The sequence below is a fragment of the Salmo salar genome, chromosome ssa04 (genome assembly GCF_905237065.1).
Source record: "Salmo salar chromosome ssa04, Ssal_v3.1, whole genome shotgun sequence".
Classification (NCBI taxonomy): domain Eukaryota; kingdom Metazoa; phylum Chordata; class Actinopteri; order Salmoniformes; family Salmonidae; genus Salmo; species Salmo salar.
In genome coordinates, this window is record NC_059445.1 from 3,604,024 (window position 1) to 3,631,531 (window position 27,508).

At 43.7% G+C, this 27,508-nt stretch overlaps 1 protein-coding gene across 1 annotated transcript; it reads left to right on the plus strand.

Annotated features, from left to right (window-relative positions):
- The first annotated feature begins 3,975 nt into the window (after positions 1 to 3,975).
- LOC106610561 (homeobox protein HMX1) lies at positions 3,976 to 11,946 on the plus strand. The gene is made up of 2 exons (XM_014209947.2): positions 3,976 to 5,053; positions 10,939 to 11,946. The coding sequence occupies exons 1-2, from the start codon at positions 4,696 to 4,698 to the stop codon at positions 11,565 to 11,567; spliced, it is 987 nt and encodes a 328-aa protein (XP_014065422.1). The 5' UTR covers positions 3,976 to 4,695; the 3' UTR covers positions 11,568 to 11,946.
- Positions 11,947 to 27,508: the final 15,562 nt, after the last annotated feature.

Here is a 27,508-nt window from a genome sequence, read left to right on the forward strand (position 1 = left end):
TAATACCGAAGCTGAAAACAATTATTGGAATTGTTCAGGAAATAACTTTTACAACAACTACCAACATATGTGCATTATGTAGGGGATAGGGGATAATTTGGGACGCATCCATTTCCCGGTTTGGTGAGAGCGCGGGTAGGTTGTAGTGTAGTGTTCAAGCTCAATGACTTCCCATTACATTGGATCGGATAAGTTAATAACTTTCATTTAACACTGGCCTTTATTTATTATTTCTTTATTGAAGAACCGGCCTATATGGGAACGATGATTAAACCTAAAAGATCTTTTGGACGAATTACAATAAAATATGTTTTTTTAAATCACGAGATCCCACTTGGCACAGACGTTATTTCAACGTCTAATTTTGATTTATGTTTCAACTTTTCAACTATTGTGAATTCGATGTGAAACTGCGACAACAACAAAAAGTCACCGTGTCATTGGATTTAGGTTCAAAGTTAGGTAAACAAATTTGGAAAGGAATTTACCTTGTTGACATTGTGCAAATCCAATGGGTTGTCCACGTTGATTCAACGTCTTCACATTCATTTCTTTGGTTGAAATGACGTACAAACAAACTTTGATTCAACCAGTTTTTGCCCAGTGCGGATATGACGGATGACCGGTCCGCCTATTAAAGGACTCAGGCTAGACGTAGTAGGCGAAGTGGTTGTTTTCAACATTCAAATTCAAGGTATTTCGAGTGATAATAGGCATAACCATAATAACCCGAATGAATCACCATAATCTAACGGAGTGAAACAATGCGTCTTCTATCAAGGACACCTGACAGGTTAATCCGCTCGTAAATGATCAGACGTTGTTAGGATACACATGAAATGACAAATCCGACTTGACAAAACCGTATCATTTTACTAATATTTAGCACAAAGAATAAACCTAAAAACAGGCCAAGTATTATTTTATTTTTTTTATCAAGAATGTGATTAATTCGGGCAGGAGAAGAAAAAAAAAGTACATTTAACATTGTTTTTATCGAATACAGTGTCAATGCGGCATGGCTGCAGGAATGTTTTTACAATGATGACCTAGAGAAAACCTCTGCATTGGATCCCGTAAATAAGTCGTACTGCTCTTTGTGTTATTGAATTAGTTGATTACTTTATTTTCTGTGGATGAATTCAATCAACTATTATAGTATAAATTGGGCTTAATGACGACGTAAACAAATTATTTTCTGTGTAAGGTTTTATTTTTTAATTATGTGCCACAAATTCTCATTCATTTCTTACGATATTTTAATGGTCAACCCAAAAGACGGATTGAAATACAAATGATGTGTAAATTCACTGGGCCTATATGACAATATATTTGGGGGTTGTAATTATGAGCTGCATTAATAAACAATGTAAGAGATGGATTGTATGTCTAATCAGTTTGCGCTCAAGTTTTAAACAATGCAGCATTTAATTTTGTTCACCAAAACAGGCTTTCAATACTTCAGTAAATAAATAAAAGTAGCCTAAGTAAATAAATAAATTAACTCATACTGTAACTCCTAAAATATATAACATTACAATTATATCGGCTAATTTTTTTTTCTTCCCTTGTAGAACAAAGATTAAGAGATGTAAATGTAAGACCCCAAAAATCCATCCACCCTTCTACGCACTCAGTCCAACCACCCACCCCAAAAATACAAGACGTCATCAACAATGAACCACGCGCTATTACGGCCTTCACTCCAACCAGACGTGACAGGTGCGTGACCTCTCTATGCACCGGGGTCATACTACCGTTTTATTCACGTTATTGAGTGTCGTGTAAAGAGGAGCGTGCTCTCTGATCCGTGGTCAAAGGCTAACTCTGGCCTATAGGTACTATGGGGGACAGAGAGGGGGTAGGGGGGAGAGAGAGGGAGAAAGGCGAGAGAGAGAAAGAGAAAGGCGCGGTGAGGAGAGCCAGTGGTCCCGGTAAAGGTCACCGCTGCCGCTGACTCCATTGAGAGAGAGAGAGAGAGAGAGAGAGAGAGAGAGAGAGAGAGAGGGGGGTCTCTGTTAAGGTCCTCACTGCTGCTGACTCCATTGAGAGAGAGAGAGAGAGAGAGAGAGAGAGAGAGAGAGAGAGAGAGAGGTCTCTGTTAAGGTCATCACTGCTGCTGACTCCATTGAGAGAAATAATGAAGAAATAAATAAGAAATATTAAAAGCGTGTCTGGTTGCCATATCAACCAGAAGGGTAAAAGCGGACTTCAGCGATCATCTTAATATTTCTATGGAGGATGATGAGACTGTGTTTTTCAGTAGGAAAGTCCATATGAACTTAAACCATAATTAATGCACAATAACAGGTATAGTTCAGAACACTGGCAACTCGATGAGCTGGATTACATACACGAAAAAGTCTAAACATTCTGTGTTATTTAAAAAATCTGTTATAGTCGATCTCGGCTGTTCTTGACTACCTGAGTATAGTAACATCATTTAATAGTTCAGTCATTTAGCAAACGCTCTTATACAGAGCGAGTTACAAGGGCAATTAAATAGGGTTTTCAATAAGGTTAGTGTCTTGCTCAAGGGCACATCGACTGATTTCCACCTCGTCGACTCGGGGAGTCGAACCGCCAGGCTTCTTTTAACATAATTCCTCTCATGCCGGTCCCAGGCTAGTGGGGGGTTGTAGGGCTAGTCGTTTTATGGAACTGGTGTTTTAGGCCGACGTGTTTTGTCTGTAATATTTATGTCAGTAGGGTATAGGTCTTAGATACCTTTCTTTTCCGTGTCCAGACCGAAATGAAATCCAAATGATGTTGGATGTATTGTAGGTCTATAGGACCGAAGTTGAAAGCAAAGCAATAAGCCCATAGCCGTAATTTTTACACGATAATAAGAATTTACATTGTGATAGTATGTTTTATTTTTTTATTTAACCTTTATTTAAATAGGCAAGTCAGTTAAGAACAATTTGTTATTTACAATGACGGCCTACACCCAGGCATACCTGGGTGTAGGCCGTCATATGCTCGGGGAAAAAAAATCTAATTTACGGGTCACTTATTGGAAATATTAAACTATAGCCGAAATTTAGTATAGACTTCCTAGCTAAGGTTTATTAACATACAGTCAAGACGACAGGGTCATAACATTACACAGTGCACTAATAATACACAAACAGAATGGAGAGACAAAATAACAAAACATATTTAGCCTATATACTCCCACAGGTAAGCCTACATTAATTAGCCTGTAGAGCTGGAAAATATTGACCTAAAATCCATATTGCGGTAAATTGCCTGAATTGAAGCGATAATGATAAATAAAACGATACGTGTATAACTTTAACACGCACTACAGCATTTTTAAATGGTATTATGCACTACTACCAGTGTGATGGTTGTAGACAGACATTGTTCCATTAACAAGAACCCGTATTAACACTCATATCATTTCTCTAGTGAAGGCTTCTCATCTGTAAGGAATGATATCAGCAAAATACCAGCGATAAATGATCAGGGTGCTTTGTGTGGATCAGTAGCTGTTTATCGTCCCTGCTCTACAATAGAACCAATTAACGCTTTACGCAGAGCTACACGCAGAGATATACGCAGAGCTACACGCAGAGATATGCGCAGAGCTACACGCAGAGATATACGCAGAGCTACACGCAGAGATATACGCAGAGCTACACGCAGAGATATGCGCAGAGCTACACGCAGAGATATGCGCAGAGCTACACGCAGAGATATACGCAGAGCTACACGCAGAGATATGCGCAGAGCTACACGCAGAGATATACGCAGCGCATTTTTCGTCTACAAGAAGAAAATGGGCTCAAAAGCATCAAAACTATGATGCTTTTGGAGTCCCTTTTTTTTAGAGCCTACATGACAAGCAGCGTACTGCATTTTCCCGGTTAGCCAATAGGCGGTGGTGTATGTACAGTAGTAGATACGGACGGCTCTTCCTTTCCGCATATAGCGCTGTGGAACCATACGGGACCCGCGAGGAGGACGACTGTGCTCTCTATCTCTTCCTGTATTTTCATTTGCCTCCTAATTGACCCAAATAAAGGCTCTTTCACTGACTGACTGGGGGTGGGGGGGTCTCCCTGGCCCCGGAGGTGCACGCAGGCACACACACGCGCGCACTCGGCAGTAGCTGAGGGGAGGCGAGAGGCGAGTCCCCGTCAGACAGAGTAATTCTCAAATGGTACCCTATTTATTTTATAGTGCATACCTTTGACCAGGGTCTGTAAGGGTGTGGTCAAAAGTAGTGCACTGTGTAAGGGATAGAGTGCCATTTGCGACGGAAACCTCTCTCCTCTCCTGCAGTAATCCCATTTGCTATTGTGCTTGTCCAATCAGCGGATACCCTCCGCTCGTCAACCGTTGACTTGACTCTCTTCCCGCTGTAGGCTACTTCCTCTCCGGTCTCTGCCCGGTGCTGTGCTGGCGCCACGGAGCTCCAGGGCCTCCCTGGTAACAATTTCCACGTTTCGGTAAGGATTTATCATTTATAAACAGGGGAGAATGGAGAAACCCGTTTGAGATGGTGCTTTTAAGCTCTGGCCGGGACACACATCAACAACGAAAATAACCGTTTTGTTGTGCGGAGTAATAGAACACACGTGCTCGTCGTCAACAGTATTGACGGGTTGGACGGACGCAGGAGGACCCGTCCTAATTGTTTTATTCGAGTGGCCAGGAAATGTGCATATTTTCTCAACTAAAAACATCATGCACGACAAGGCGACAGACACTCAGGCTTCGACAACGTCAAAAGTCTCCTCGTTTTACATCGAAAACCTACTCGGCTCGAGGAAGAATGGAGAGTCAACGTATTTCAACCGACAGGTCAACAACAACAACAACAACAACAACAGCCAGTATAGTAGCAGGACCGCGGAGGAGAGTATGGAGAGGAATGAGATGGTCTACCCTAGCCGAGTCTTAGCGGGACATCCCAGCCAAGTGGCCGGTCAAGAGGCAGCCTGCTCCGGCCTCGGCGCCGAGGGTTCCCCCCGGAGAGACTCCCAGTTAGAACGGTACAGAGCAGCCGTTAACGTCAAACCACTCAGTCTCAAAAGGTCCAGCAGTAAGTAGCCTATATCTTTATTTTAATGGCTAAATAGTTGTGTTTAATTGTTTTTTCACTGTATATCGAATATACGGCATGAGTTCCATTGTAAATAAAACGCCCAAAGAGTCATCGTTTAAATGTGACTGCATGGGCAATACAGTAATCTGTCTGTATTCCGTTAGATAAATATTCCTATAATTATCTTTGACTGCATGATAGAAGCTGGTAGGATGCTGTATATTGTGTATATAAAAAACAGCTTCTCATTGCGATCAAAGGGTTTGAATGGCCCAGTTATATTAGGCTGTAACAACACGAGGTTTTAGGCCTGTAGCCTACATCTAGGGCCTAGAACATCCCATAATAACCTTTATTTAATCAGTCCCATTCAGGTAAAACAAAACAAAAACTATTTTACCAGGGAGACCTGCCAAGGTGGTTTAACCACATTTCTCCTTGCATGTCGCAGTAAGTACATGTAACTACATCTGCGACAAGAACATCTCACAATATGTTACTTCTGTATCGCGGTCGTGATAGTCCTATCGCGCATCATGGCTAAGCCTATATCTCTAATTACGCATTCTGCCTGTCACTATGGACGCATCGCAAATGGAACCCTATTCCCTATATAGTACACTACTTTTAACCAGGGCCCTATGGGTGGGTCAGTGTTACGTTAGACCAAACTCGGTGCCATATGGCCATATGCCCTGGTTAAAAGTAGTGCACTATGTAGGGAATAGGGTGCCATATTGGGATTGTCTGGTCCTGTCTGGTCAGCCTGTCTAGTGATAGAGGGAAGTGTTCTCTGGTCCTGTCTGGTCAGCCTGTCTACTGATAGAGGGAAGTGTTCTCTGGTCCTGTCTGGTCATCCTGTCTACTGATAGAGGGAAGTGTTCCCTGGTCCTGTCTGGTCTGCCTGTCTACTGATAGAGGGAAGTGTTCTCTGGTCCTGTCTGGTCAGCCTGTCTACTGATAGAGGGAAGTGTTCTCTGGTCCTGTCTGGTCATCCTGTCTACTGATAGAGGGAAGTGTTCCCTGGTCCTGTCTGGTCTGCCTGTCTACTGATAGAGGGAAGTGTTCTCTGGTCCTGTCTGGTCAGCCTGTCTACTGATAGAGGGAAGTGTTCTCTGGTCCTGTCTGGTCAGCCTGTCTACTGATAGAGGGAAGTGTTCCCTGGTCCTGTCTGGTCAGCCTGTCTACTGATAGAGGGAAGCGTCCCCTGGTCCTGTCTGGTCAGCCTGTCTACTGATAGAGGGAAGTGTTCTCTGGTCCTGTCTGGTCAGCCTGTCTACTGATAGAGGGAAGTGTTCTCTGGTCCTGTCTGGTCAGCCTGTCTACTGATAAAGGGAAGCGTCCCCTGGTCCTGTCTGGTCAGCCTGTCTACTGATAGAGGGAAGTGTTCTCTGGTCCTGTCTGGTCAGCCTGTCTACTGATAGAGGGAAGTGTTCTCTGGTCCTGTCTGGTCAGCCTGTCTACTGATAGAGGGAAGTGTCCCCTGGTCCTGTCTGGTCAGCCTGTCTACTGATAGGGGGAAGTGTTCTCTGGTCCTGTCTGGTCAGCCTGTCTACTGATAGAGGGAAGTGTTCTCTGGTCCTGTCTGGTCAGCCTGTCTACTGATAGAGGGAAGTGTTCTCTGGTCCTGTCTGGTCAGCCTGTCTACTGATAGAGGGAAGTGTTCTCTGGTCCTGTCTGGTCAGCCTGTCTACTGATAGAGGGAAGTGTTCTCTGGTCCTGTCTGGTCAGCCTGTCTACTGATAGAGGGAAGTGTTCTCTGGTCCTGTCTGGTCAGCCTGTCTACTGATAGAGGGAAGTGTTCTCTGGTCCTGTCTGGTCAGCCTGTCTACTGATAGAGGGAAGTGTTCTCTGGTCCTGTCTGGTCAGCCTGTCTAGTGATAGAGGGAAGCGTCCCCTGGTCCTGTCTGGTCAGCCTGTCTACTGATAGAGGGAAGTGTTCTCTGGTCCTGTCTGGTCAGCCTGTCTACTGATAGAGGGAAGCGTCCCCTGGTCCTGTCTGGTCAGCCTGTCTACTGATAGAGGGAAGTGTTCTCTGGTCCTGTCTGGTCAGCCTGTCTACTGATAGAGGGAGAGGGTTAACGAGTCCAGGGCCCTGGTAAAAAGTATGCTTCATTTGGCAAAGCTAACAGAAGCAGCGAGCTAGTGTTTGGAACCCCCCCACCTTCTGTCTCTGTCTCTCTCTCTCTCTCTCTCTCTCTCTCTCTCTCTCTCTCTCTCTCTCTCTCTCTCTCTCTCTCTCTCTCTCTCTCTCTCTCTCTCTCTCTCTCTCTCTGTTTGTCTCTCTGTCTCTGTCTCTCTCTCTCTCTCTCTCTGTCTCTGTCTCTCTCGTTGTCTCTCTCTCTCGCTCTCTCTCTCTCTCTCTCTCTGTGTCTGTCTCTCTGTCTCTGTCTCTCTCGTTGTCTCTCTCTCTCGCTCTCTGTACCAGCAGTCATTCCAAACTCATTAAAGGCTCTAGAGTGTAATTAGTTTGTCCGAGTGGATGACCCAGGGGGACAGGGGACTTGGTCTCTTCAGAACAGCCATACAGGCACAAGGTTATATCCCATCGCACCCTATTCTCTATACTTTGGAGTCCTATGGGCCCTGGTCTAAAGTAGTGCACTAGAGTCCTATGTGCCCTGGTCACTAGTAGTTCACTATATAGGGAATAGGGCTCTGGTCACTAGTAGTTCACTATATAGGGAATAGGGCTCTGGTCTAAAGTAGTTCACTATATAGGGAACAGGGCTCTGGTCTAAAGTAGTTCACTATATAGGGAATAGGGCTCTGGTCTAAAGTAGTTCACTATATAGGGAATAGGGCTCTGGTCACTAGTAGTTCACTATATAGGGAATAGGGCTCTGGTCACTAGTAGTTCACTATATAGGGAATAGGGCTCTGGTCACTAGTAGTTCACTATATAGGGAATAGGGCCCTGGTCACTAGTAGTTCACTATATAGGGAATAGGGCTCTGGTCTAAAGTAGTTCACTATATAGGGAATAGGGCTCTGGTCTAAAGTAGTTCACTATATAGGGAATAGGGCTCTGGTCACTAGTAGTGCACTATATAGGGAATAGGGCTCTGGTCTAAAGTAGTTCACTATATAGGGAATAGGGCTCTGGTCACTAGTAGTTCACTATATAGGGAATAGGGTTCTGGTCTAAAGTAGTTCACTATATAGGGAATAGGGCTCTGGTCTAAAGTAGTTCACTATATAGGGAATAGGACTCTGGTCACTAGTAGTTCACTATATAGGGAATAGGGCCCTGGTCACTAGTAGTTCACTATATAGGGAATAGGGCTCTGGTCACTAGTAGTTCACTATATAGGGAATAGGGCTCTGGTCACCAGTAGTTCACTATATAGGGAATAGGGCTCTGGTCACTAGTAGTTCACTATATAGGGAATAGGGTTCTGGTCTAAAGTAGTTCACTATATAGGGAATAGGGCTCTGGTCACTAGTACTTCACTATATAGGGAATAGGGCTCTGGTCACTAGTAGTGCACTATATAGGGAATAGGGCTCTGGTCACTAGTAGTTCACTATATAGGGAATAGGGCTCTGGTCACTAGTAGTTCACTATATAGGGAATAGGGCTCTGGTCTAAAGTAGTTCACTATATAGGGAATAGGGCTCTGGTCACTAGTAGTTCACTATATAGGGCTCTGGTCTAAAGTAGTTCACTATATAGGGATTAGGGCTCTGGTCACTAGTAGTTCACTATATAGGGAATAGGGCTCTGGTCACTAGTAGTTCACTATATAGGGAATAGGGCTCTGGTCTAAAGTAGTTCACTATATAGGGAATAGGGCTCTGGTCACTAGTAGTTTCACTATATAGGGAATAGGGCTCTGGTCACTAGTAGTTCACTATATAGGGAATAGGGCTCTGGTCACTAGTAGTTCACTATATAGGGAATAGGGCTCTGGTCTAAAGTAGTTCACTATATAGGGAATAGGGCTCTGGTCACTAGTAGGTCACTATATAGGGAATAGGGCTCTGGTCACTAGTAGGTCACTATATAGGGAATAGGGCTCTGGTCACTAGTAGTTCACTATATAGGGAATAGGGCTCTGGTCTAAAGTAGTTCACTATATAGGGAATAGGGCTCTGGTCACTAGTAGTTCACTATATAGGGAATAGGGCTCTGGTCACTAGTAGTTCACTATATAGGGAATAGGGCTCTGGTCTAAAGTAGTTCACTATATAGGGAATAGGGCTCTGGTCACTAGTAGTTTCACTATATAGGGAATAGGGCCCTGGTCACTAGTAGTTCACTATATAGGGAATAGGGCTCTGGTCACCAGTAGTTCACTATATAGGGAATAGGGCTCTGGTCACTAGTAGCTCACTATATAGGGAATAGGGCTCTGGTCACCAGTAGTTCACTATATAGGGAATAGGGCTCTGGTCACTAGTAGCTCACTATATAGGGAATAGGGCTCTGGTCTAAAGTAGTTCACTATATAGGGAATAGGGCTCTGGTCACTAGTAGTTCACTACATAGGGAATAGGGCTCTGGTCACTAGTAGTTCACTATATAGGGAATAGGGCTCTGGTCACTAGTAGTTCACTATATAGGGAATAGGGCTCTGGTCACTAGTAGTTCACTATATAGGGAATAGGGCTCTGGTCACTAGTAGCTCACTATATAGGGAATAGGGCTCTGGTCTAAAGTAGTTCACTATATAGGGAATAGGGCTCTGGTCACTAGTAGTTCACTATATAGGGAATAGGGCTCTGGTCACTAGTAGTTCACTATATAGGGAATAGGGCTCTGGTCACTAGTAGTTCACTATATAGGGAATAGGGCTCTGGTCACTAGTAGTTCACTATATAGGGAATAGGGCTCTGGTCTAAAGTAGTTCACTATATAGGGAATAGGGCTCTGGTCACTAGTAGTTTCACTATATAGGGAATAGGGCCCTGGTCACTAGTAGTTCACTATATAGGGAATAGGGCTCTGGTCACCAGTAGTTCACTATATAGGGAATAGGGCTCTGGTCACTAGTAGCTCACTATATAGGGAATAGGGCTCTGGTCTAAAGTAGTTCACTATATAGGGAATAGGGCTCTGGTCACTAGTAGTTCACTATATAGGGAATAGGGCTCTGGTCACTAGTAGTTCACTATATAGGGAATAGGGCTCTGGTCACTAGTAGTTCACTATATAGGGAATAGGGTGGGGTTTGGAGCTCATTCTGCTATTAAGAATGCGTAGGCCTCCTGACCACCTTGGTCAGCTTGGTTATCTCTCCATCAGATATTTATCCATCCTGTTCTCTCCATCAGATATCTCTCCATCAGATATCTCTCCATTAGATATCTCTCCATCAGATATCTCTCCATCAGATATCTCTCCATTAGATATCTCTCCATCAGTTATCTCTCCATCAGATATCTCTCCATCAGATATCTCTCCATCAGTTATCTCTCCATCAGTTATCTCTCCATCAGTTATCTCTCCATCAGATATCTCTCCATCAGTTATCTCTCCATCAGTTATCTCTCCATCAGATATCTATCCATCAGATATCTCTCCATCAGATATCTCTCCATCAGATATCTCTCCATCAGATATCTCTCCATTAGATATCTCTCCATCAGTTATCTCTCCATCAGATATCTCTCCATCAGATATCTCTCCATCAGTTATCTCTCCATCAGTTATCTCTCCATCAGTTATCTCTCCATCAGATATCTATCCATCAGATATCTCTTCATCCTGTTACTCTTTAAGCTCAAAGAATAACTATAGCTATAGGCCTATATTTTAACCCTTTGTTTTTATGGCCAACTTCTGTTCTCAGCAACAGCCTATTGAAATCATTCTGACTTTGATGCCATGTGTCCGTATTCGATTCACATTTTATTCCTGTTGTATTTTTTTCCCACAGATCCCAAAGAGGACAGTAGATGCTCAGATGACCGTTGCTGCTCCCACTCAGCCTGCGACCGAGACTCTGTCTCTCCCGCGGTGTCAGAAGAACCCACTGAAGGCAGCGACAAAACGGGACGGAAAACGGCGGCAACCAGCCTGACCGACGACAACGACGAGACGCAGAACGCCTTTGACGATCAGTCGGACCCGGAAGCCCCTCTGGACCTGAGCTCTGTCCGGAAGAAGAAAACCAGAACCGTTTTTAGTCGGAGTCAGGTGTTTCAGTTGGAGTCGACGTTCGATATGAAACGGTACCTCAGCAGTTCTGAACGGGCAGGTATCGCGGCCTCCCTCCAGTTAACGGAAACGCAGGTGAAAATCTGGTTCCAGAATCGACGGAACAAATGGAAGAGACAGTTGGCCGCGGATCTAGAGGCCGTAAACGTTTCCCACTCGTCCCAACGGATAGTCAGAGTTCCGATTCTATATCACGAAAACTCCACGCCCTCGACGTTTGGTTTCGACATCAACGTGTCCCAGGTCTCCTCACCTTTGATGAGTTTCTCAAACCCTGTGAACTATCCCTTCTCCTCATTCGCTCACTCCATGAGTTTACTACGCTCGCAAATGACCGGGTTGGTGTAAACACCATTATCGAGCTTTCGTTTTGTTTTTCTTCACGTCATGTCATTATTTATTCAATTATTGAAAATAGAGAATCGTGCAATAACAATAACTGCAATGGCCGCAGAAAACTATACAAGGAAAACAGTTTGAAGAAATGACCTTTGGGCTTACAATTGATCGCGGTGTTTTTAAATGTTGTAATTGTATTAAACTTTACACATCTACTTTTATTATATTATCGCCACACTAGATAATGATAGTGTTGTGCCGGCCCACATTGTTATGTTTTTTAATACACACTTATTTGTGCAAAGACTTTTATATTCAAAGCCAGTTTCTAACGTCACTTTTTTTCCCCACAATATAGCTCTCTAAATAAACGAATCACAAGAGATGAGTGACGTGTGTGTGTGTGTGTGTGTGTGTGTGTGTGTGTGTGTGTGTGTGTGTGTGTGTGTGTGTGTGTGTGTGTGTGTGTGTGTGTAGTTGAACCTACATGACTGTGATATTAGGTTGCTTCTTGGGGAAAAAGTGTCCGTCTGGATTTTAATGATTTGTAGCCTACAGTTGATCAATCCATGTGAAATTGTAAGTAGTAATTTGATTGTAATTTGATCGGAATTTACCCAATCTTTTGGCTCCTACCTGACTATAGACTACAAATATAGACTACCACATCTTATTTCGCCATTTTTACTTCCGTCGAATAGACGCCAAGGAGGACAGAATAGATAGTATGCAGCTAACTACACAAGTCCTCCTCCGCAGCGCTGGTTCTGACACATATCAGCGGAAAAGCCTTCACTTAATACACGTTCATTTTACAAGTTACAACATGAGGTGTGTAGCCTAAAACTCTAGGGGAGCGGAGAACAAAACCAAAATGCCTATTCGAAAAGATATATATAAATATATATATTTATTTAAAAAAAGAAGCTCGCGACCCGTTTCCATTTTTTACCCCTGGGGGGAAAAAACATTTGACTTCATTGAATTATTTTACATTTTAAACATGGCCTTGCCCGGCATGCAGGCCTAACATGCTCTCTGCCCTACAACTGAACTGCCCTCCTCACTTTGTGGGGAGAAAAAACACCCGTCTCTTCATTAGAGGAAATATGGTTTGATGTCATCATTCATATTTATAAACACACGGGGTCATCGAAAGGACAAATGAATTATAGGCACTATTATATAATATGACATCACGCTACTACAACTCCAGGCCTGAGCTGGCTGGCAGCTGCCAAGTTGTGAATGTGGGCCTCAGTAGACTAGACTACTGTATAAGAAACTGTTGAACAATATAGTTGGTTTATAGACCTATATGGTAGGCCTCATATTTCTATATGGCCCGTAGTAGGCTAGTATGGCCAGGTCGCAGTTGGAAAGGAGAACTTGTTCTCAACTGGACTACCTGGTTAAATAAAGGTTAAATATAAAAATTATATTTTATTTATTTACAAAACAGGTAGACGTTTTATTCAGAGGATTCACGGACTCACTAAAGTAGCCTTTCTTATAATCCGAACTAATAGGCTTTATGTGTGTAATGTGGAGATTATAGCATTACTGTCAACAACGCTTTTACTTTGTTGTCATAAATATGTATTAATTATGATTAAACATTCAGGAGCCTCTGCCTGTATGTGGGAGACGCCATTCCTTCGGGAGAAGGATACATGAGATAACTTCCGAGGACAACACATATTTAGGAGTGAAACAACACAATGCTATCGATATTCATCACAACCAAATCCCATCGAAGACGATAGACGTTTTGCGTTTGGGAGAATGTATGGCCGCGGGGTTTCCCGGATAAAACAACGTACACTAATTCAAATTCCTTCTGCTATGGTTTATCTGTAAAATGGACAAAACATATCGTCACGATTATCATCTCATCAAACAATACAATAGAAGGTTATAGGCCTAGACTTTATTATGGACATTAAACAGTCTTCAATATGCTCAATATCATATGGATAAAAGTAGCCTACCCTAAACACAGTCTAGGTCTATATAAATAAGTGGTCGCAGCGGTCTAAGGCACTGCATCTCAGTGCTAGAGGCGTCACCACAGACACCCTGGTTCGAATCCATGCTGTATCACAACCGGCCGTGATTCGGAGTCCCGCAAGGCGGCGAACAATTGTCCCAGCGTCGTCCGGGTTTGGCCGGTGCAGGCTGTCATTGTAAATAATTATTTACATGCCCAGTTAAAAAGGCCCATGTTCTGCACAATAGAGTTGAGTCTTTCTGACATAATAGTGATTATAGGCCTATACCTCATAGCCTTGTGCAAAACACGGTGGTGTAAAAATACTTTAAAGTACTACTTAAGTAGTTGTTTTTAGGGGGTTTCTGTACTTTACTTTACTATTTATATTGGTGACAACTTTTACTTTTACTTCACTACATTCATAATGAAAATAATGTACTTTTTACTCCATACATTTCCCCTGACACCCAAAATTACTTTTTACATTTTGAATGCTTAGCAGGACAGGAAAATGGTCAAATTCACGCACTTATCAAGAGAACATCCCTGGTCATCTCTACTGCCTCTGATCTGGTGGACTCACTAAACACACATGGTTCGTTTGTTAAATTATGTCTGAGTTTTGGAGTGTGCCCCCTGGCAAACCGTGAATAAAATAAAACAATTAAATGGTTTGGTTTGCTTAGTATAAGGAATTTGAAATGATTTATGCTTTTACTCTCAATACTTAAGTATATTTTATCAATTACTTTTCATACTTCAGTATATTTAAAACCAAATACTTTTAGACTTTTACTCAACTAGTATTTTACTGGGTGACTTTCATTTTTACTTGAGTCATTTTCTATGAAGGTATCTTTACTTTTACTCAAGTAGTATTTTACTGGGTGAATATCAATTTTACTTGAGTCATTTTCTATTAAGGTATCTTTACTGTGACTCAAGTATGACGTTTGGGGACTTTATCCACCGCTGGCTGAATATAGAAGCCTGAAGCGTTCTATTCTATATGTTCTATCAGTTAACGATTTTAGAAGATGCAAATAAATAAAAAGTGCAATGCAGGCCTTAAATGAAATGGAAATGGTAAAACATAGAAATAGACCTAGGCTATTTTAACTTACAGTAAATATTGTGTTCAATATGTTATTCCAGCTAAATGAATGTAAATACTATTTATAATATATTTATATTGGTATTTCTCTTGTCTTTTACTTTGAAAACTACAGCTCATCGAAAAGGCCTGATTAAAACGTGAACTTCATTAATAACGCTTGTTAGTCATATAAAAAAAAGAAAAGTCTGAAACCCCGTAATCCACGTCCCCTTCTCCCAACGACAACACTTCTGGTGAACATCCGGTTTGGACCCGGCCAGAACCAGCTGGTAAGTCTAATAATGATGTATTAGGTAGTCTACCTTCGACGGCAGAACTGTAGGGTCTATAGCTACACATTATACATTCACCAGCCCAAAGCCATGACTGCAGAATAATAAAATAGCATTTTCCTCAAATGCAGAACACCTCAAATTAAATTATTTATAATGAATCCTTTCCATTCTTCATTTCCTAGCCTTTATACCAGATACCAGGCTCAAAAAAAGAAGGGGAAAAACTATGACATTCTACTCCCCTCTCTCTCTCTTCCCCTCCCCTTAATGCAATTGGCCCCTCGCAGGCACTCCTCTTGTCCAATGGACGAGGGCGCACCAACGTTCCATCCGGTCCGTGGAAGTAACAGGCGAGGCAGAGAGAGAGAGAGAGAGAGAGAGAGGCGCGCCGTGAAAGCCCCAGTCCAATCCCCTCATCATCCTCGCACGGAGCAATGGTGCGTGGAGCGTCAAGACGTCGTTAAGAAGAGAGAAAGAGAGTTCTAAGTTCCACTTCTAGAGCGCAGGGACATTTGGTTCCAAAAATTCCTTCCGGGAGAAAAGAGGCCATTTCTCTAAATGATGAGCAAAGTGGACGCGCCATGCAGGCCGACTGCCGCGTCTCTCAAATTCACCATAGACAATATTCTGAACCTGCAGACAAACTCGAGCGGTAACGGTAGGAAGACAGTTGACAGCTGTCATTCCGGTAGCAGGCTACAGAATAGCACGGGGCTGTACTGGTTCGATGACCATCAACGGAGAATGGACCCCGCGACAAGGCTACATGATGCAGGTAGGCAACTGTTGCCTAATATGGTAAAATATGAATGTTTAACACTGCACTGTAGCGGAATAAACTGCCTTTTTGTAGCCTGGTTCAACACATCTGGCCCAATGCAGTTGTACGTGTAGCATAATATTGTAGACTGATAAACTGTCAGCGTCAAACTAAATATATTGCGGAATATAATGTCGGTCCTATTTCCGTTCTCAGAGCCGGATAACGACTGTAGCCCAACCGGAGGACCCAAGGCCATCGCTATCACCCGGGAAGACTCGTTACAGATCACCGACAATTGCTTCGAAAGCGGGGACAGCGGCGACGACTGCTCTTCGACGCATCACACCGGGGACGGTGATAACGGCGGCAAGAAAAAACAACTGATAACCAAGAAAAAACTCGCACCATCTTCTCCAAGAGACAGATCTTTCAGTTGGAATCTACTTTCGATATGAAACGGTATCTTAGCAGTGCCGAGCGCGCCTGCCTCGCCAGTTCTCTCCAGTTAACGGAAACGCAGGTCAAAATCTGGTTCCAGAATCGAAGGAATAAATTGAAAAGACAGATTTCAACAGCGCTAGATGGTCCCAGCGGTGATTTCTCCGACGCCGGTCCGGGGAAGACTCTGCAACTCCCGGCTTTGTACAAAGACAGTAACCTGCTAGGAAGATGCTTGATGCCGATGCCCCTGCCCATCGTATACCCTGGCAGTAGTACGCATTATTTATGTTTTTCCAATGCCAGCAAGTACTTTAGTCTATTCGAAGGAGACGTTGTCCTGTAGACAAGGCCGAGTCTGTTTAAAGGAGACGTAGTCCTATTTAGACTTGGCCTAGTCTGTTCGAAGGAGACGTAGGGTTAGGTCTATATACTTTTCTGCATCATCGCCATAAAGACACTGTTTACAAGGTGATATATATCATGCCAATTTCAGCTTCCGCATTTAGCGTTTTTTTTTTCTTCTTCATCATCATCGTGGTAAAAACATAAGGTCGAGTCTGGCCCATGTAGGCCTTTATAGGCTACTTGTAAGGATAGCCTGTGGACCCAAGGCCTGGCCGATTCTACTTGTCACATTGATAGCCTACGCCAATTGTATTTATTGACAGACATCAACATTGTTGATATAAAACTAAAGAACATATTTGCAGGATATCCTATCACACAAAGACATTCAGAATAACTCCATATTCAGTTTTATGTTATAATAATAGATAGTTGTTTCTGTATTCAGAGTACCAGCGTAGGCCTAAAACAATAGGTCTTATAATCATTTATTCAATTATTATTATTATTATTTTGAATCTGTTATTAACAACAGCATTCCCAGCAGTCTAAACACGGCCAAAGATGGTATTATATTTGCATGCATGTACTGTATTATAATGCATTTTAAGTGAATTAAATTACCTATGTATTTAAAATTAATGTAATGGATATGGATATTTTTGTTTTGTTTACGCATGTTTAAAGTTTATTTCAATTAGAAGTATAACATTCTTATTTCTTCCCAAATCGGCGTAACACTACAATATTGACTGAATCTGTAATAAAAAAAAAATGTTTTTACGTATATAAAAAACATCGTTTGATACAAAGGTTTATGTAAACTATGTTTTGCTGTGTTGTGCCTTAAAAGCCTTCAGTTGTAGGATCTATGGGGAACGGATGTAACGCATTTTGGAGTTGTTTTACAAATCCTATTTACTCTAACACCGTTTAACGTAGAGATGTCATAAACGTCACACAAACAATTAACAATATGTCTGCTAACTATTAGTACGGTTCAAGAACCCCTGTGCTAAATGTGGATTTTTTCACAATTCTGGTATAGAAACACAGAATTCACATTTCATAATAAATCTTATGAAAGCGAAGACAATAGACGCATTGTTGTAACATGCTTGGCGTGTATTAATCTCAAAACACAACATGGTAATCGGATTATCGACAACGACTAGAGAGAGAGATTATCCTGTTTTGTGGAAATATCGCTGATTACAGTCAAGTGCTTTAAGAACCGCTTTACGTTGTAAAATGTTAAACGTTCCTTCTGAAGTAGGTCGTATGTAGGAAAGAGTTGTTGCATAAAGGCCTATGTGCCTATTGTTTTCCTCTGCTTGCGGCGCACAATATTTGACACTTGACAAATACTTTGGGAGTATTTATGCATAAAAGTACACCATTACAACTCGTATATTGCAGGACTATCGGCTTTGGAATCTGCAACAGCACAGCTATAGTCTTAATAACGCGAAAAAGGTGTATTCCGCCCTCCAAATATACAGCGTTAATATAAAATGATGCTGTAACATATTCTACAAGGAGATTGGGCTAAATTCAGCTAAAACAATATGGCCTGTATTGAATTCATTTGACATGTATAATGTGCCCAAGTGAAGCCCCATAGATGCACTTTTATGCACAAACAAATTGGCTAAGTTTCATCAAAACAGCAGGATGTAACAGGGGCGAAAATCTGATATCCACTTTGGAGGGGACAATTGCATGAAATTTTCTCAAGAGCAATTCCTGAGGGGGACACCAAAAGTAGTGCTGTAACACATAGCCTACATTGTAATATGGTAAATGTATATTGAGGAACCAAAGAAATAAGGTGTTTGCCGTACTCCTAAATACCGGTACCCAAAACTACACAACTAATCACAACAGCAATACCATTGCCTTTAACAAATCTTAGATCAGTCACCAGTTTAAGTTGAGAGTGGGGGTATCCATGGCATTTTCCAATTAAGTTCCTATTTTACAAGTCAAAAAAAATTGAGAACCTTTCATAATGTTGCCAAACAAAGACTCAACAAACTTACCTGAGACTCCCTGTCTCTGCCAGTCTGTCCCTGCATATCTGTCCCCAACTCTGCTGTCTGTGTGCCATCTGTTGCCTGCTCTGCCTAATGACATCATTGTGAAACATTTCCATTAGAATTATTTCTTTCTTATGAACATTTTATCAACTAGTCTTTGAGATATTAGGCTACTAGGGTTCTTACTTTGCGTTTTGGTGTATTGAAAAATACTCTGATGTCCGTCTTTTATTTTTCTGCCATTTTTCTACCTGGCTGGCTGGCTGGCTACACACACAGTGTGTAGGTTATTTACAGTAGGAGATGGGCTTCTATCATCTTCAATCATTCTATTTGGGCTTCGATCTAAAAGGTAGCTAGCAAATGTGAAACGGATTAAAATGACAAGAGTTGACAGCTGTATGAGTTCACCATTTACACAACATATGCTGCAACCTTTTGTAATTTTAATCGTTTGTTTCATATTGGCTGGCTTCCAACAATAGCTGAATTTGCAAAGCTAGCTAGCACCAATTCCGTTTCAGTGGTGTTTGCTATAATCTTTGCTACCCGGGTTAAATAAAGGTGAAATAAAATAAATAAATAAAAGTTCCCTTGCGACAATTTAGCTTTTGCAACGAGACCATTAAATATATTTAAGACAATGGTAGATGAGAGTGTAGTTCTGTTCAGTTTGGACTTCAGTTTATCGCTAACCTTATCACAGGGACTTTGAAGCACTAACTTACATCATCTGCATGCTGATTCCATCTTTGACGACGCCACATAAATGGAATAGGTACTAGCTAGCTTAATAGTTAATATTTGCGCGCTAGCTCTGCATATTCAGCTAGTGTGTGTGTGTGCGCGATTGACTGGATGAACCTCACGGCAGTTACGTAGCAAGCTAAGGAACTGGCAGTGGATCAAACCATTGTGAGGCAAAGGGCGGGGGGGTCGCAATCTTTTGAAACTTAAAAACGCGCTATTAAGTGTCTATAATCAGCACAATTGCTTTCATTGCGTATTATTAATATTATTTAAATTACATAGTTATGTTTCAGTGATATATTGGTGGGGACAAATCATATTTTTCCCAGGATGGGAGGGGTCGTGTGTCCCCCTTCCCCCCCGGGATTTCCGCCCTGGGATGTAAGAACAAGGACTTGTCAATTTCACCAGCGCACATTCATTTAGCCATGAAGGTGTAGAATTAGAACGTAGCCGTGACATTCTAATTATATGCCTTTACGGCTTCGTCATTCACACTTCGCGTCGAGACCCACAGTCTTGGTTAAAAGGCCTTGCGCCACAGTCTCCACGCAGGGAAACAGCGAACTGATGGAGCTGCTCGAGCCCTGGCCGTCCGCGCGGGTTATCCGCCCCTGTCCGCCATATCCGCTAGACGCTCTAGGGTCTCCCATGGGAACGCGCCTGCGCACTTTCACCATCAATTGATAAGGACCTCTGTATTTGGCCTAGGTATGTTTCTTTTTAAGGCCTACCTACACAGGTAGGGCTATGTCAGGTGTATACACATGGTGACTAAATGTAAAATGGGAACAAAACAAAAGGAGAATAAGGGACAGACATAGGCTGTAATAAGGTTGGATCTTTGGAAATGTGAGCAGTTTAATAATTTGACATGGGATTAGACATTTAATCATTCCATTGAATTAAACCATCTACAGGATCGGTGTGTCTCCCACCTGGAAGGTTGAGCTAACGTAGGCTAATGAGATTAGCATGAGGTTGTAAGTAACAAGAACATTTCCCAGGACATAGACATATCTGATATGGGCAGAAAGCTTACATTCTTGTTAATCTAACTGCACTGTCCAATTTACAGTAGCTATTACAGTGAAAGAATACCATGCTATTGTTTGAGGAGAGTGCACAATTATGAACATGAAAAGTTATTAATAAACCAATTAGCCACATTTGGACAGTCTTGATACTATTACCACTAGGCAGGTAGCCTTGTGGTTAGAGGAGGCAGGTAGCCTTGTGGTTAGAGGAGGCAGGTAGCCTTGTGGTTAGAGGAGGCAGGTAGCCTAGTGGTTAGAGGAGGCAGGTAGCCATGTGGTTAGTGGAGGCAGGTAGCCTAGTGGTTAGAGGAGGCAGGTAGCCTAGTGGTTAGAGGAGGCAGGTAGCCTAGTGGTTAGAGGAGGCAGGTAGCCTTGTGGTTAGAGGAGGCAGGTTGCCTAGTGGTTAGAGGGGGTAGGTAGCCTAGTGGTTAGAGGAGGCAGTTAGCCTAGTGGTTAGAGGAGGCAGGTAGCCTGGTGGTTAGAGGAGGCAGGTAGCCTGGTGGTTAGAGTGTTGGACTAGTAACGGTAAAGGTTGCTAGATCAAATCCCCGAGCTGACAAGGTAAAAATCTGTCGATCTGCCCCTGAACAAGGCAGTTAACCCACTGTTCCTAGGCCGTCATTGTAAATAAGTATTTGTTCTTAACTGACTTGCCTGGTTAAAAGTTAAATGGCAGGTAGATCTAGGTATACAGAACAGCTTCCTGTTGTCACAGCTGCATTGTGTTGTGTAATCTAGTTATCCTTTGGATGCTTGAGGATCACAAGGGTTGATTTTAAGAGGTGAACCAAACTGTGGCAGCTAGTACATTTTGAATTCAAGGTTACATCAACTATGGAAATCTTTATGATTGTCCTCTTCCTCATTTCCCTCTTCCTCCTTCCTCCTTCCTCTACTGCTCTTCCTCCTTCTGTCACGACTTCCACCGAAGTCGTTTCCTCTCCTTGTTCGGGCGGCGTTCGGCGGTCGGCGTCACCGGTCTTCTCGCCATCGTCGATCCACTTTTCATTTTCCATTTGTTTTGTCTTGTTTTCCTACACACCTGGTTCTCATTTCCCTCATTAAGTGTTGTGTATTTAACCCTCTGTTCCCCCCCATGTCTTTGTGTGGAGTTGTTTGTTGTAAGTGCTTGTGCACATGTTTACTGGTGCGCGTCGTGTTTTTTGTACCCATATTCTGTTGTATTTTTATGCCGTTGGTTTTTGGATTAAACTGCTCCGGCTATTACCTAGTTCTGCTCTCCTGCGTCCGACTTCCCTGCCACCGGTTACGCACCCCGTTACACCTTCTACTCGTCCTCCTCCTCTTCACGTCCACTGATCCCTCCCCACTGGGCACAGACATCAGTTCAACATCTAGTTTTGATTTACATTTGGTGGAGTTGTCAATTAACGTTAAATCAACGTGAAATCAACCCAAAAAATGTCACCATGTCATTGGTTTGAAAAGCTGGGTAACAAAAATAAGAAATGCCCTTATTAAGTTGAGGTCTTTTCACAAATCCAATCAGTTTTCCACGTTGATTAATAAACACAGTCAGGAGGTATGTAGTGTAACAGAGGGTCTGATGGTCAGGAGGTATGTAGTGTAACAGAGGGTCTGTTCTGATTGTCAGGAGGTATGTAGTGTAACAGAGGGTCTGTTCTGATGGTCAGGAGGTATGTAGTGTAACAGAGGGTCTGTTCTGGTGGTCTGGAGGTATGTAGTGTGTAATACAAGCAACAGATACACACACACACACACACACACACACACACACACACACACACACACACACACACACACACACACACACACACACACACACACACACACACACACACACACACCTCTCCACCTCAGCCCCTACCACCAATATTACATTTTTCCATTTTCCATTTGAGTCATTTAGCAGACACTCTTATCCAGAGAGACTTACAGTAGGGAGTCATTTAGCAGACTCTCTCATCCAGACAGACTTACAGTAGGGAGTCATTTAGCAGACTCTCTTATCCAGAGAGACTTACAGTAGGGAGTCATTTAGCAGACTCTCTTATCCAGAGAGACTTACAGTAGGGAGTCATTTAGCAGACTCTCTTCTCCAGAGAGACTTATAGTAGGGAGTCATTTAGCAGACTCTCTTATCCAGAGAGACTTACAGTAGGGAGTCATTTAGCAGACTCTTATCCAGAGAGACTTACAGTAGGGAGTCATTTAGCAGACTCTCTTATCCAGAGAGACTTACAGTAGGGAGTCATTTAGCAGACTCTTATCCAGAGAGACTTACAGTAGGGAGTCATTTAGCAGACTCTCTTATCCAGAGAGACTTACAGTAGGGAGTCATTTAGCAGACTCTCTTATCCAGACAGACTTACAGTAGGGAGTCATTTAGCAGACTCTCTTATCCAGAGAGACTTACAGTAGGGAGTCATTTAGCAGACTCTCTTATCCAGAGAGACTTACAGTAGGGAGTCATTTAGCAGACTCTCTTATCCAGACAGACTTACAGTAGTGAGTCATTTAGCAGACTCTCTTATCCAGAGAGACTTACAGTAGGGAGTCATTTAGCAGACTCTCTTATCCAGACAGACTTACAGTAGGGAGTCATTTAGCAGACTCTCTTATCCAGAGTCTTACAGTAGTGAGTCATTTAGTAGACTCCCTCATCCAGAGAGACTGATAGTAGTGAATGCATTCATTTTCATCCCACTCCCTGACTCCTCCCCAGCTCTTGCTGTAAAATGTGCAACAGTGGCCTCAATTGGATTTGCTCAACTCCTTTGTCTTCTCTCCTCTGTCCTCTCTGGCCTCCTGTTGAAAACAGTAACAGGTAATAGAGGAGAGGCAGCGAGGAGAGGCAGAGGCGAAGAGGAGGAGAGGCAGCGAGGAGAGGCAGAGGGTGAGAGGCAGAGGTGGAGAGGAGAGGCAGAGATGGAGAGGCAGAGGCGGACAGGAGAGGAGGAGAGGAGAGGCAGAGGCAGAGAGGCGGAGAGGAGAGGCGGAGAGGAGAGGCAGAGGCAGAGAGGAGATGCGGAGAGGAGAGGCAGAGGCAGAGAGGAGAGGCAGGGAGGAGAGGCGGAGAGGAGAGGCAGAGGCAGAGAGGAGAGGCAGCGAGGAGAGGCAGAGACGAAGAGGCGGAGAGGAGAGGCGGAGGCGGTGAGGCGAAGAGGAGAGGCAGAGAGGCGGAGAGAGGCGGAGAGGAGAGGCAGAGGCAGAGAGGCGGAGAGGAGAGGCGGAGAGGAGAGGCAGAGGCAGAGAGGCGGAGAGGAGAGGCGGAGAGGAGAGGCAGAGGCAGAGAGGCGGAGAGGAGAGGCGGAGAGGAGAGGCAGAGGCAGAGAGGCGGAGAGGAGAGGCGGAGAGGAGAGGCAGAGGCAGAGAGGCGGAGAGGAGAGGCGGAGAGGAGAGGCGGAGAGGAGAGGCAGAGGCAGAGAGGCGGAGAGGAGAGGCGGAGAGGAGAGTCGGAGATGAGAGGCGGAGAGGAGAGGCAGAGAGGCGGAGAGGAGAGGCGGAGAGGAGAGGCGGAGAGGAGAGGCGGACAGGAGAGGCAGAGGCAGAGAGGAGAGGCGGAGAGGAGAGGCAGAGGTGGAGAGGAGAGGCAGAGAGGAGAGGCGGAGAGGAGAGGCAGAGGTGGAGAGGCAGAGAGGAGAGGCGGAGAGGCGGAGGCGGAGAGGCGGAGAGGGAAAGTGGACTAAAATGCTCTTGTCTCCATCTCCACTCGCGCATAATTAGGCAATTTGAGGCAAGTTATTTTTACAGGGTGGAATCCCAAAATAAAATGTGTGAAGTGATAAAAATGTTGTGCAAGACATTTTACAGATAAAAGGATGAGTAGCGTATCGTTTTTAAAAGTTCTAATGCTTTTCTCGTATGAGATAACAAAAGCTGATTCAAAGGGTGTGTGAGCAGATTTCAAAACTCTTCTGTGAAGGACTCAGGTAGGATACACATGACTATCCTCGGGGGGAAAGGGGACTATCGAGGAGGGGAGGACAAGTCTTCCGTTCGACCTACTAATGAACTGACATCTCCTCCACCACTCCACCACTTATCGGTTTCCGGGTCACGGAGAAGAGAGGACGGATGACAGACTTTTTCCAAAATAAGAAAAGGTCAGGGTTTGTCAAAAAGAGAGAGAAATGTATGGAAAATACCCACAGAAGAGGTATCTTCAAGAGGCATCTTTTAAGAGGTATCATTAAGAGGTGTCATTAAGAGGTGTCATTAAGAGGTATCATTAAGAGGTGTCATTAAGAGGTATCATTAAAAGGTATCATTAAGAGGTATCATTAAGAGGTATCTTTATTAAGAGCTATCATTAAGAGCTATCATTAAGAGGTATCATTAAGAGCTATCATTAAGAGGTATCTTTAAGAGATATCATTAAGAGGTATCATTAAGAGGTATCATTAAGAGGTATCATTAAGAGGTGTCTTTAAGAGGTATCTGTGGCAGATTGGAACACATGTCTGACAACTTTTATTGATTGATGTAACCGTTAGCTGTTAAAGGACAACTCTATCTCTGTGTGTGTGTGTGTGTGTGTGTGTGCATACAACATTTGTGTGTCCTTTAAAAGCCACAACTTCCTGCTAGTGTTACACTACAGCCTACCCAGAATGCCCTAGGGCTGCCCACACTGTAAAAAGTGAATCGTTCTGCTAACACATGTTGTTTGTTGAAACCCATCGCCTCGAACCATTCAGTAACCCAACTCATCATAGGTCAGTGTTAATACTTAAAGCTGCAATATGTAACTTTTTTTGTGGCGACCTGAACAAATTCACATAGAAACGCGAGTTATAGATCTGTCATTCTCATTGAAAGCAAGTCCAAAAAGCGGTAGATCTGGTCTAATTCCACACAGCTCCGACACAAACACTTACCTCACCAGACATGCCACCAGGGGTCTATTCACTGTCCCCAGGTCCAGATCAAATTCAAGGAAACGTATAGTATTATACAGAGCCATGAGTGCATGGAACTCTTCCGTCTTACATAGCGCAAGTGAACAGTAAACCTGGTTTCAAAAAACTAATAAACTAACACCTCACAGCACGCCTCTCCCCCATGTGACCTACTTGTTGTGTGTATTTTTTTATTTCACCTTTATTTAACCAGGTAGGCAAGTTGAGAACAAGTTCTCATTTACAATTGCGACCTGGCCAAGATAAAGCAAAGCAGTTCGACAACATATAACAACAACACAGAGTTACACATGGAGTAAAACAAACATACAGTCAATAATACAGTAGAAAAATAAGTCTATATACAATGTGAGCAAATGATGTGAGATAAGGGAGGTAAAGGCAAAAATAGGCCATGGTGGCAAAGTAAATACAATATAGCAAGTAAAACACTGGAATGGTAGATTTGTAGTAGAAGAAAGTGCAAAGTAGAAATATAAATAATGGGGTGCAAAGGAGCAAAATAAATAAATACAGTAGGGGAAGTGGTAGTTGTTTGGGCTAAATTATAGATGGGCTATGTACAGGTGCAGTGATCTGGGAGCTGCTCTGACAGCTGGTGCTTAAAGCTAGTGAGGGAGATAAGTGTTTCCAGTTTCAGAGATTTTTGTAGTTCGTTCCAGTCATTGGCAGCGGAGAACTGGAAGGAGAGGCGGCCAAAGGAGGAATTGGTTTTGGGGGTGACCAGAGAGATATACCTGCTGGAGCGCGTGCTACAGGTATGTACAGACCTGTATGTGTAACTGATAAATGCACTGGGGTTTGACACCAACTAGCTGTCTGCATCATCATCAGACCCCAGTAAGACCAGCTGTCTGCATCGGCATCAGACCCCAGTAAGACTAGCTGTCTCCATCATCATCAGACCCCAGTAAGACCAGCTGTCTGCATCGACATCAGTGTCAGACCCCAGTTAGACTAGCTGTCTCCATCGGCATCAGACCCCAGTAAGACCAGCTGTCTCTATCATCATCAGACCCCAGTAAGACCAGCTGTCTGCATCGACATCAGACCCCAGTAAGACCAGCTGTCTCTATCATCATCAGACCCCAGTAAGACCAGCTGTCTCCATCGGTGTCAGACCTCAGTAAGACCAGCTGTCTCCATCGGTGTCAGACCCCAGTAAGACCAGCTGTCTGCATCGACATCAGACCCCAGTAAGACCAGCTGTCTGCATCGACATCAGACCCCAGTAAGACCAGCTGTCTCTATCATCATCAGACCCCAGTAAGACCAGCTGTCTCCATCGGTGTCAGACCTCAGTAAGACCAGCTGTCTCCATCGGTGTCAGACCCCAGTAAGACCAGCTGTCTCCATCATCATCAGACCCCAGTAAGACCAGCTGTCTCTATCATCATCAGACCCCAGTAAGACTAGCTGTCTCCATCATCATCAGACCCCAGTAAGACTAGCTGTCTCCATCGGTGTCGACGTCAGACCCCAGTAAGACCAGCTGTCTCCATCGAGGTCAGACCCCAGTAAGACCAGCTGTCTCCATTGAGATCAGACCCCAGTAAGACCAGCTGTCTCCATCGGTGTCAGACCCCAGTAAGACCAGCTGTCTCCATCGGTGTCAGACCCCAGTAAGACTAGCTGTCTCCATCGGTGTCAGACCCCAGTAAGACCAGCTGTCTCTATCATCATCAGACCCCAGTAAGACCAGCTGTCTCCATCATCATCAGACCCCAGTAAGACCAGCTGTCTCCATGGACGTCAGACCCCAGTAAGACTAGCTGTCTCCATCGGTGTCAGACCCCAGTAAGACCAGCTGTCTCCATCGGTGTCAGACCCCAGTAAGACCAGCTGTCTCCATCGGTGTCAGACCCCAGTAAGACTAGCTGTCTCCATCGGTGTCAGACCCCAGTAAGACCAGCTGTCTCCATCGGTGTCAGACCCCAGTAAGACTAGCTGTCTCCATCGGTGTCAGACCCCAGTAAGACCAGCTGTCTCCATCGGTGTCAGACCCCAGTAAGACTAGCTGTCTCCATCGGTGTCAGACCCCAGTAAGACTAGCTGTCTCTATTGAGATCAGACCCCAGTAAGACTAACTGTCTTCATCGAGATCAGACCCCAGTAAGACTAACTGTCTCCATCGGTGTCAGACCCCAGTAAGACTAACTGTCTCCATCGGTGTCAGACCCCAGTAAGACTAACTGTCTTCATCGAGATCAGACCCCAGTAAGACTAACTGTCTTCATCGAGATCAGACCCCAGTAAGACTAGCTGTCTCCATTATTTTGCTTGTTT

Excerpts from the sequence above, each read along its gene's own strand:
- LOC106610561 (XM_014209947.2), top strand. The coding sequence starts at position 4,696 with ATGCACGACAAGGCGACAGACACTCAGGCTTCGACAACGTCAAAAGTC. Across the intron at positions 5,054-10,938 it reads CAGTCTCAAAAGGTCCAGCA|ATCCCAAAGAGGACAGTAGA; the intron begins GTAAGTAGCCTA and ends TTTTTCCCACAG.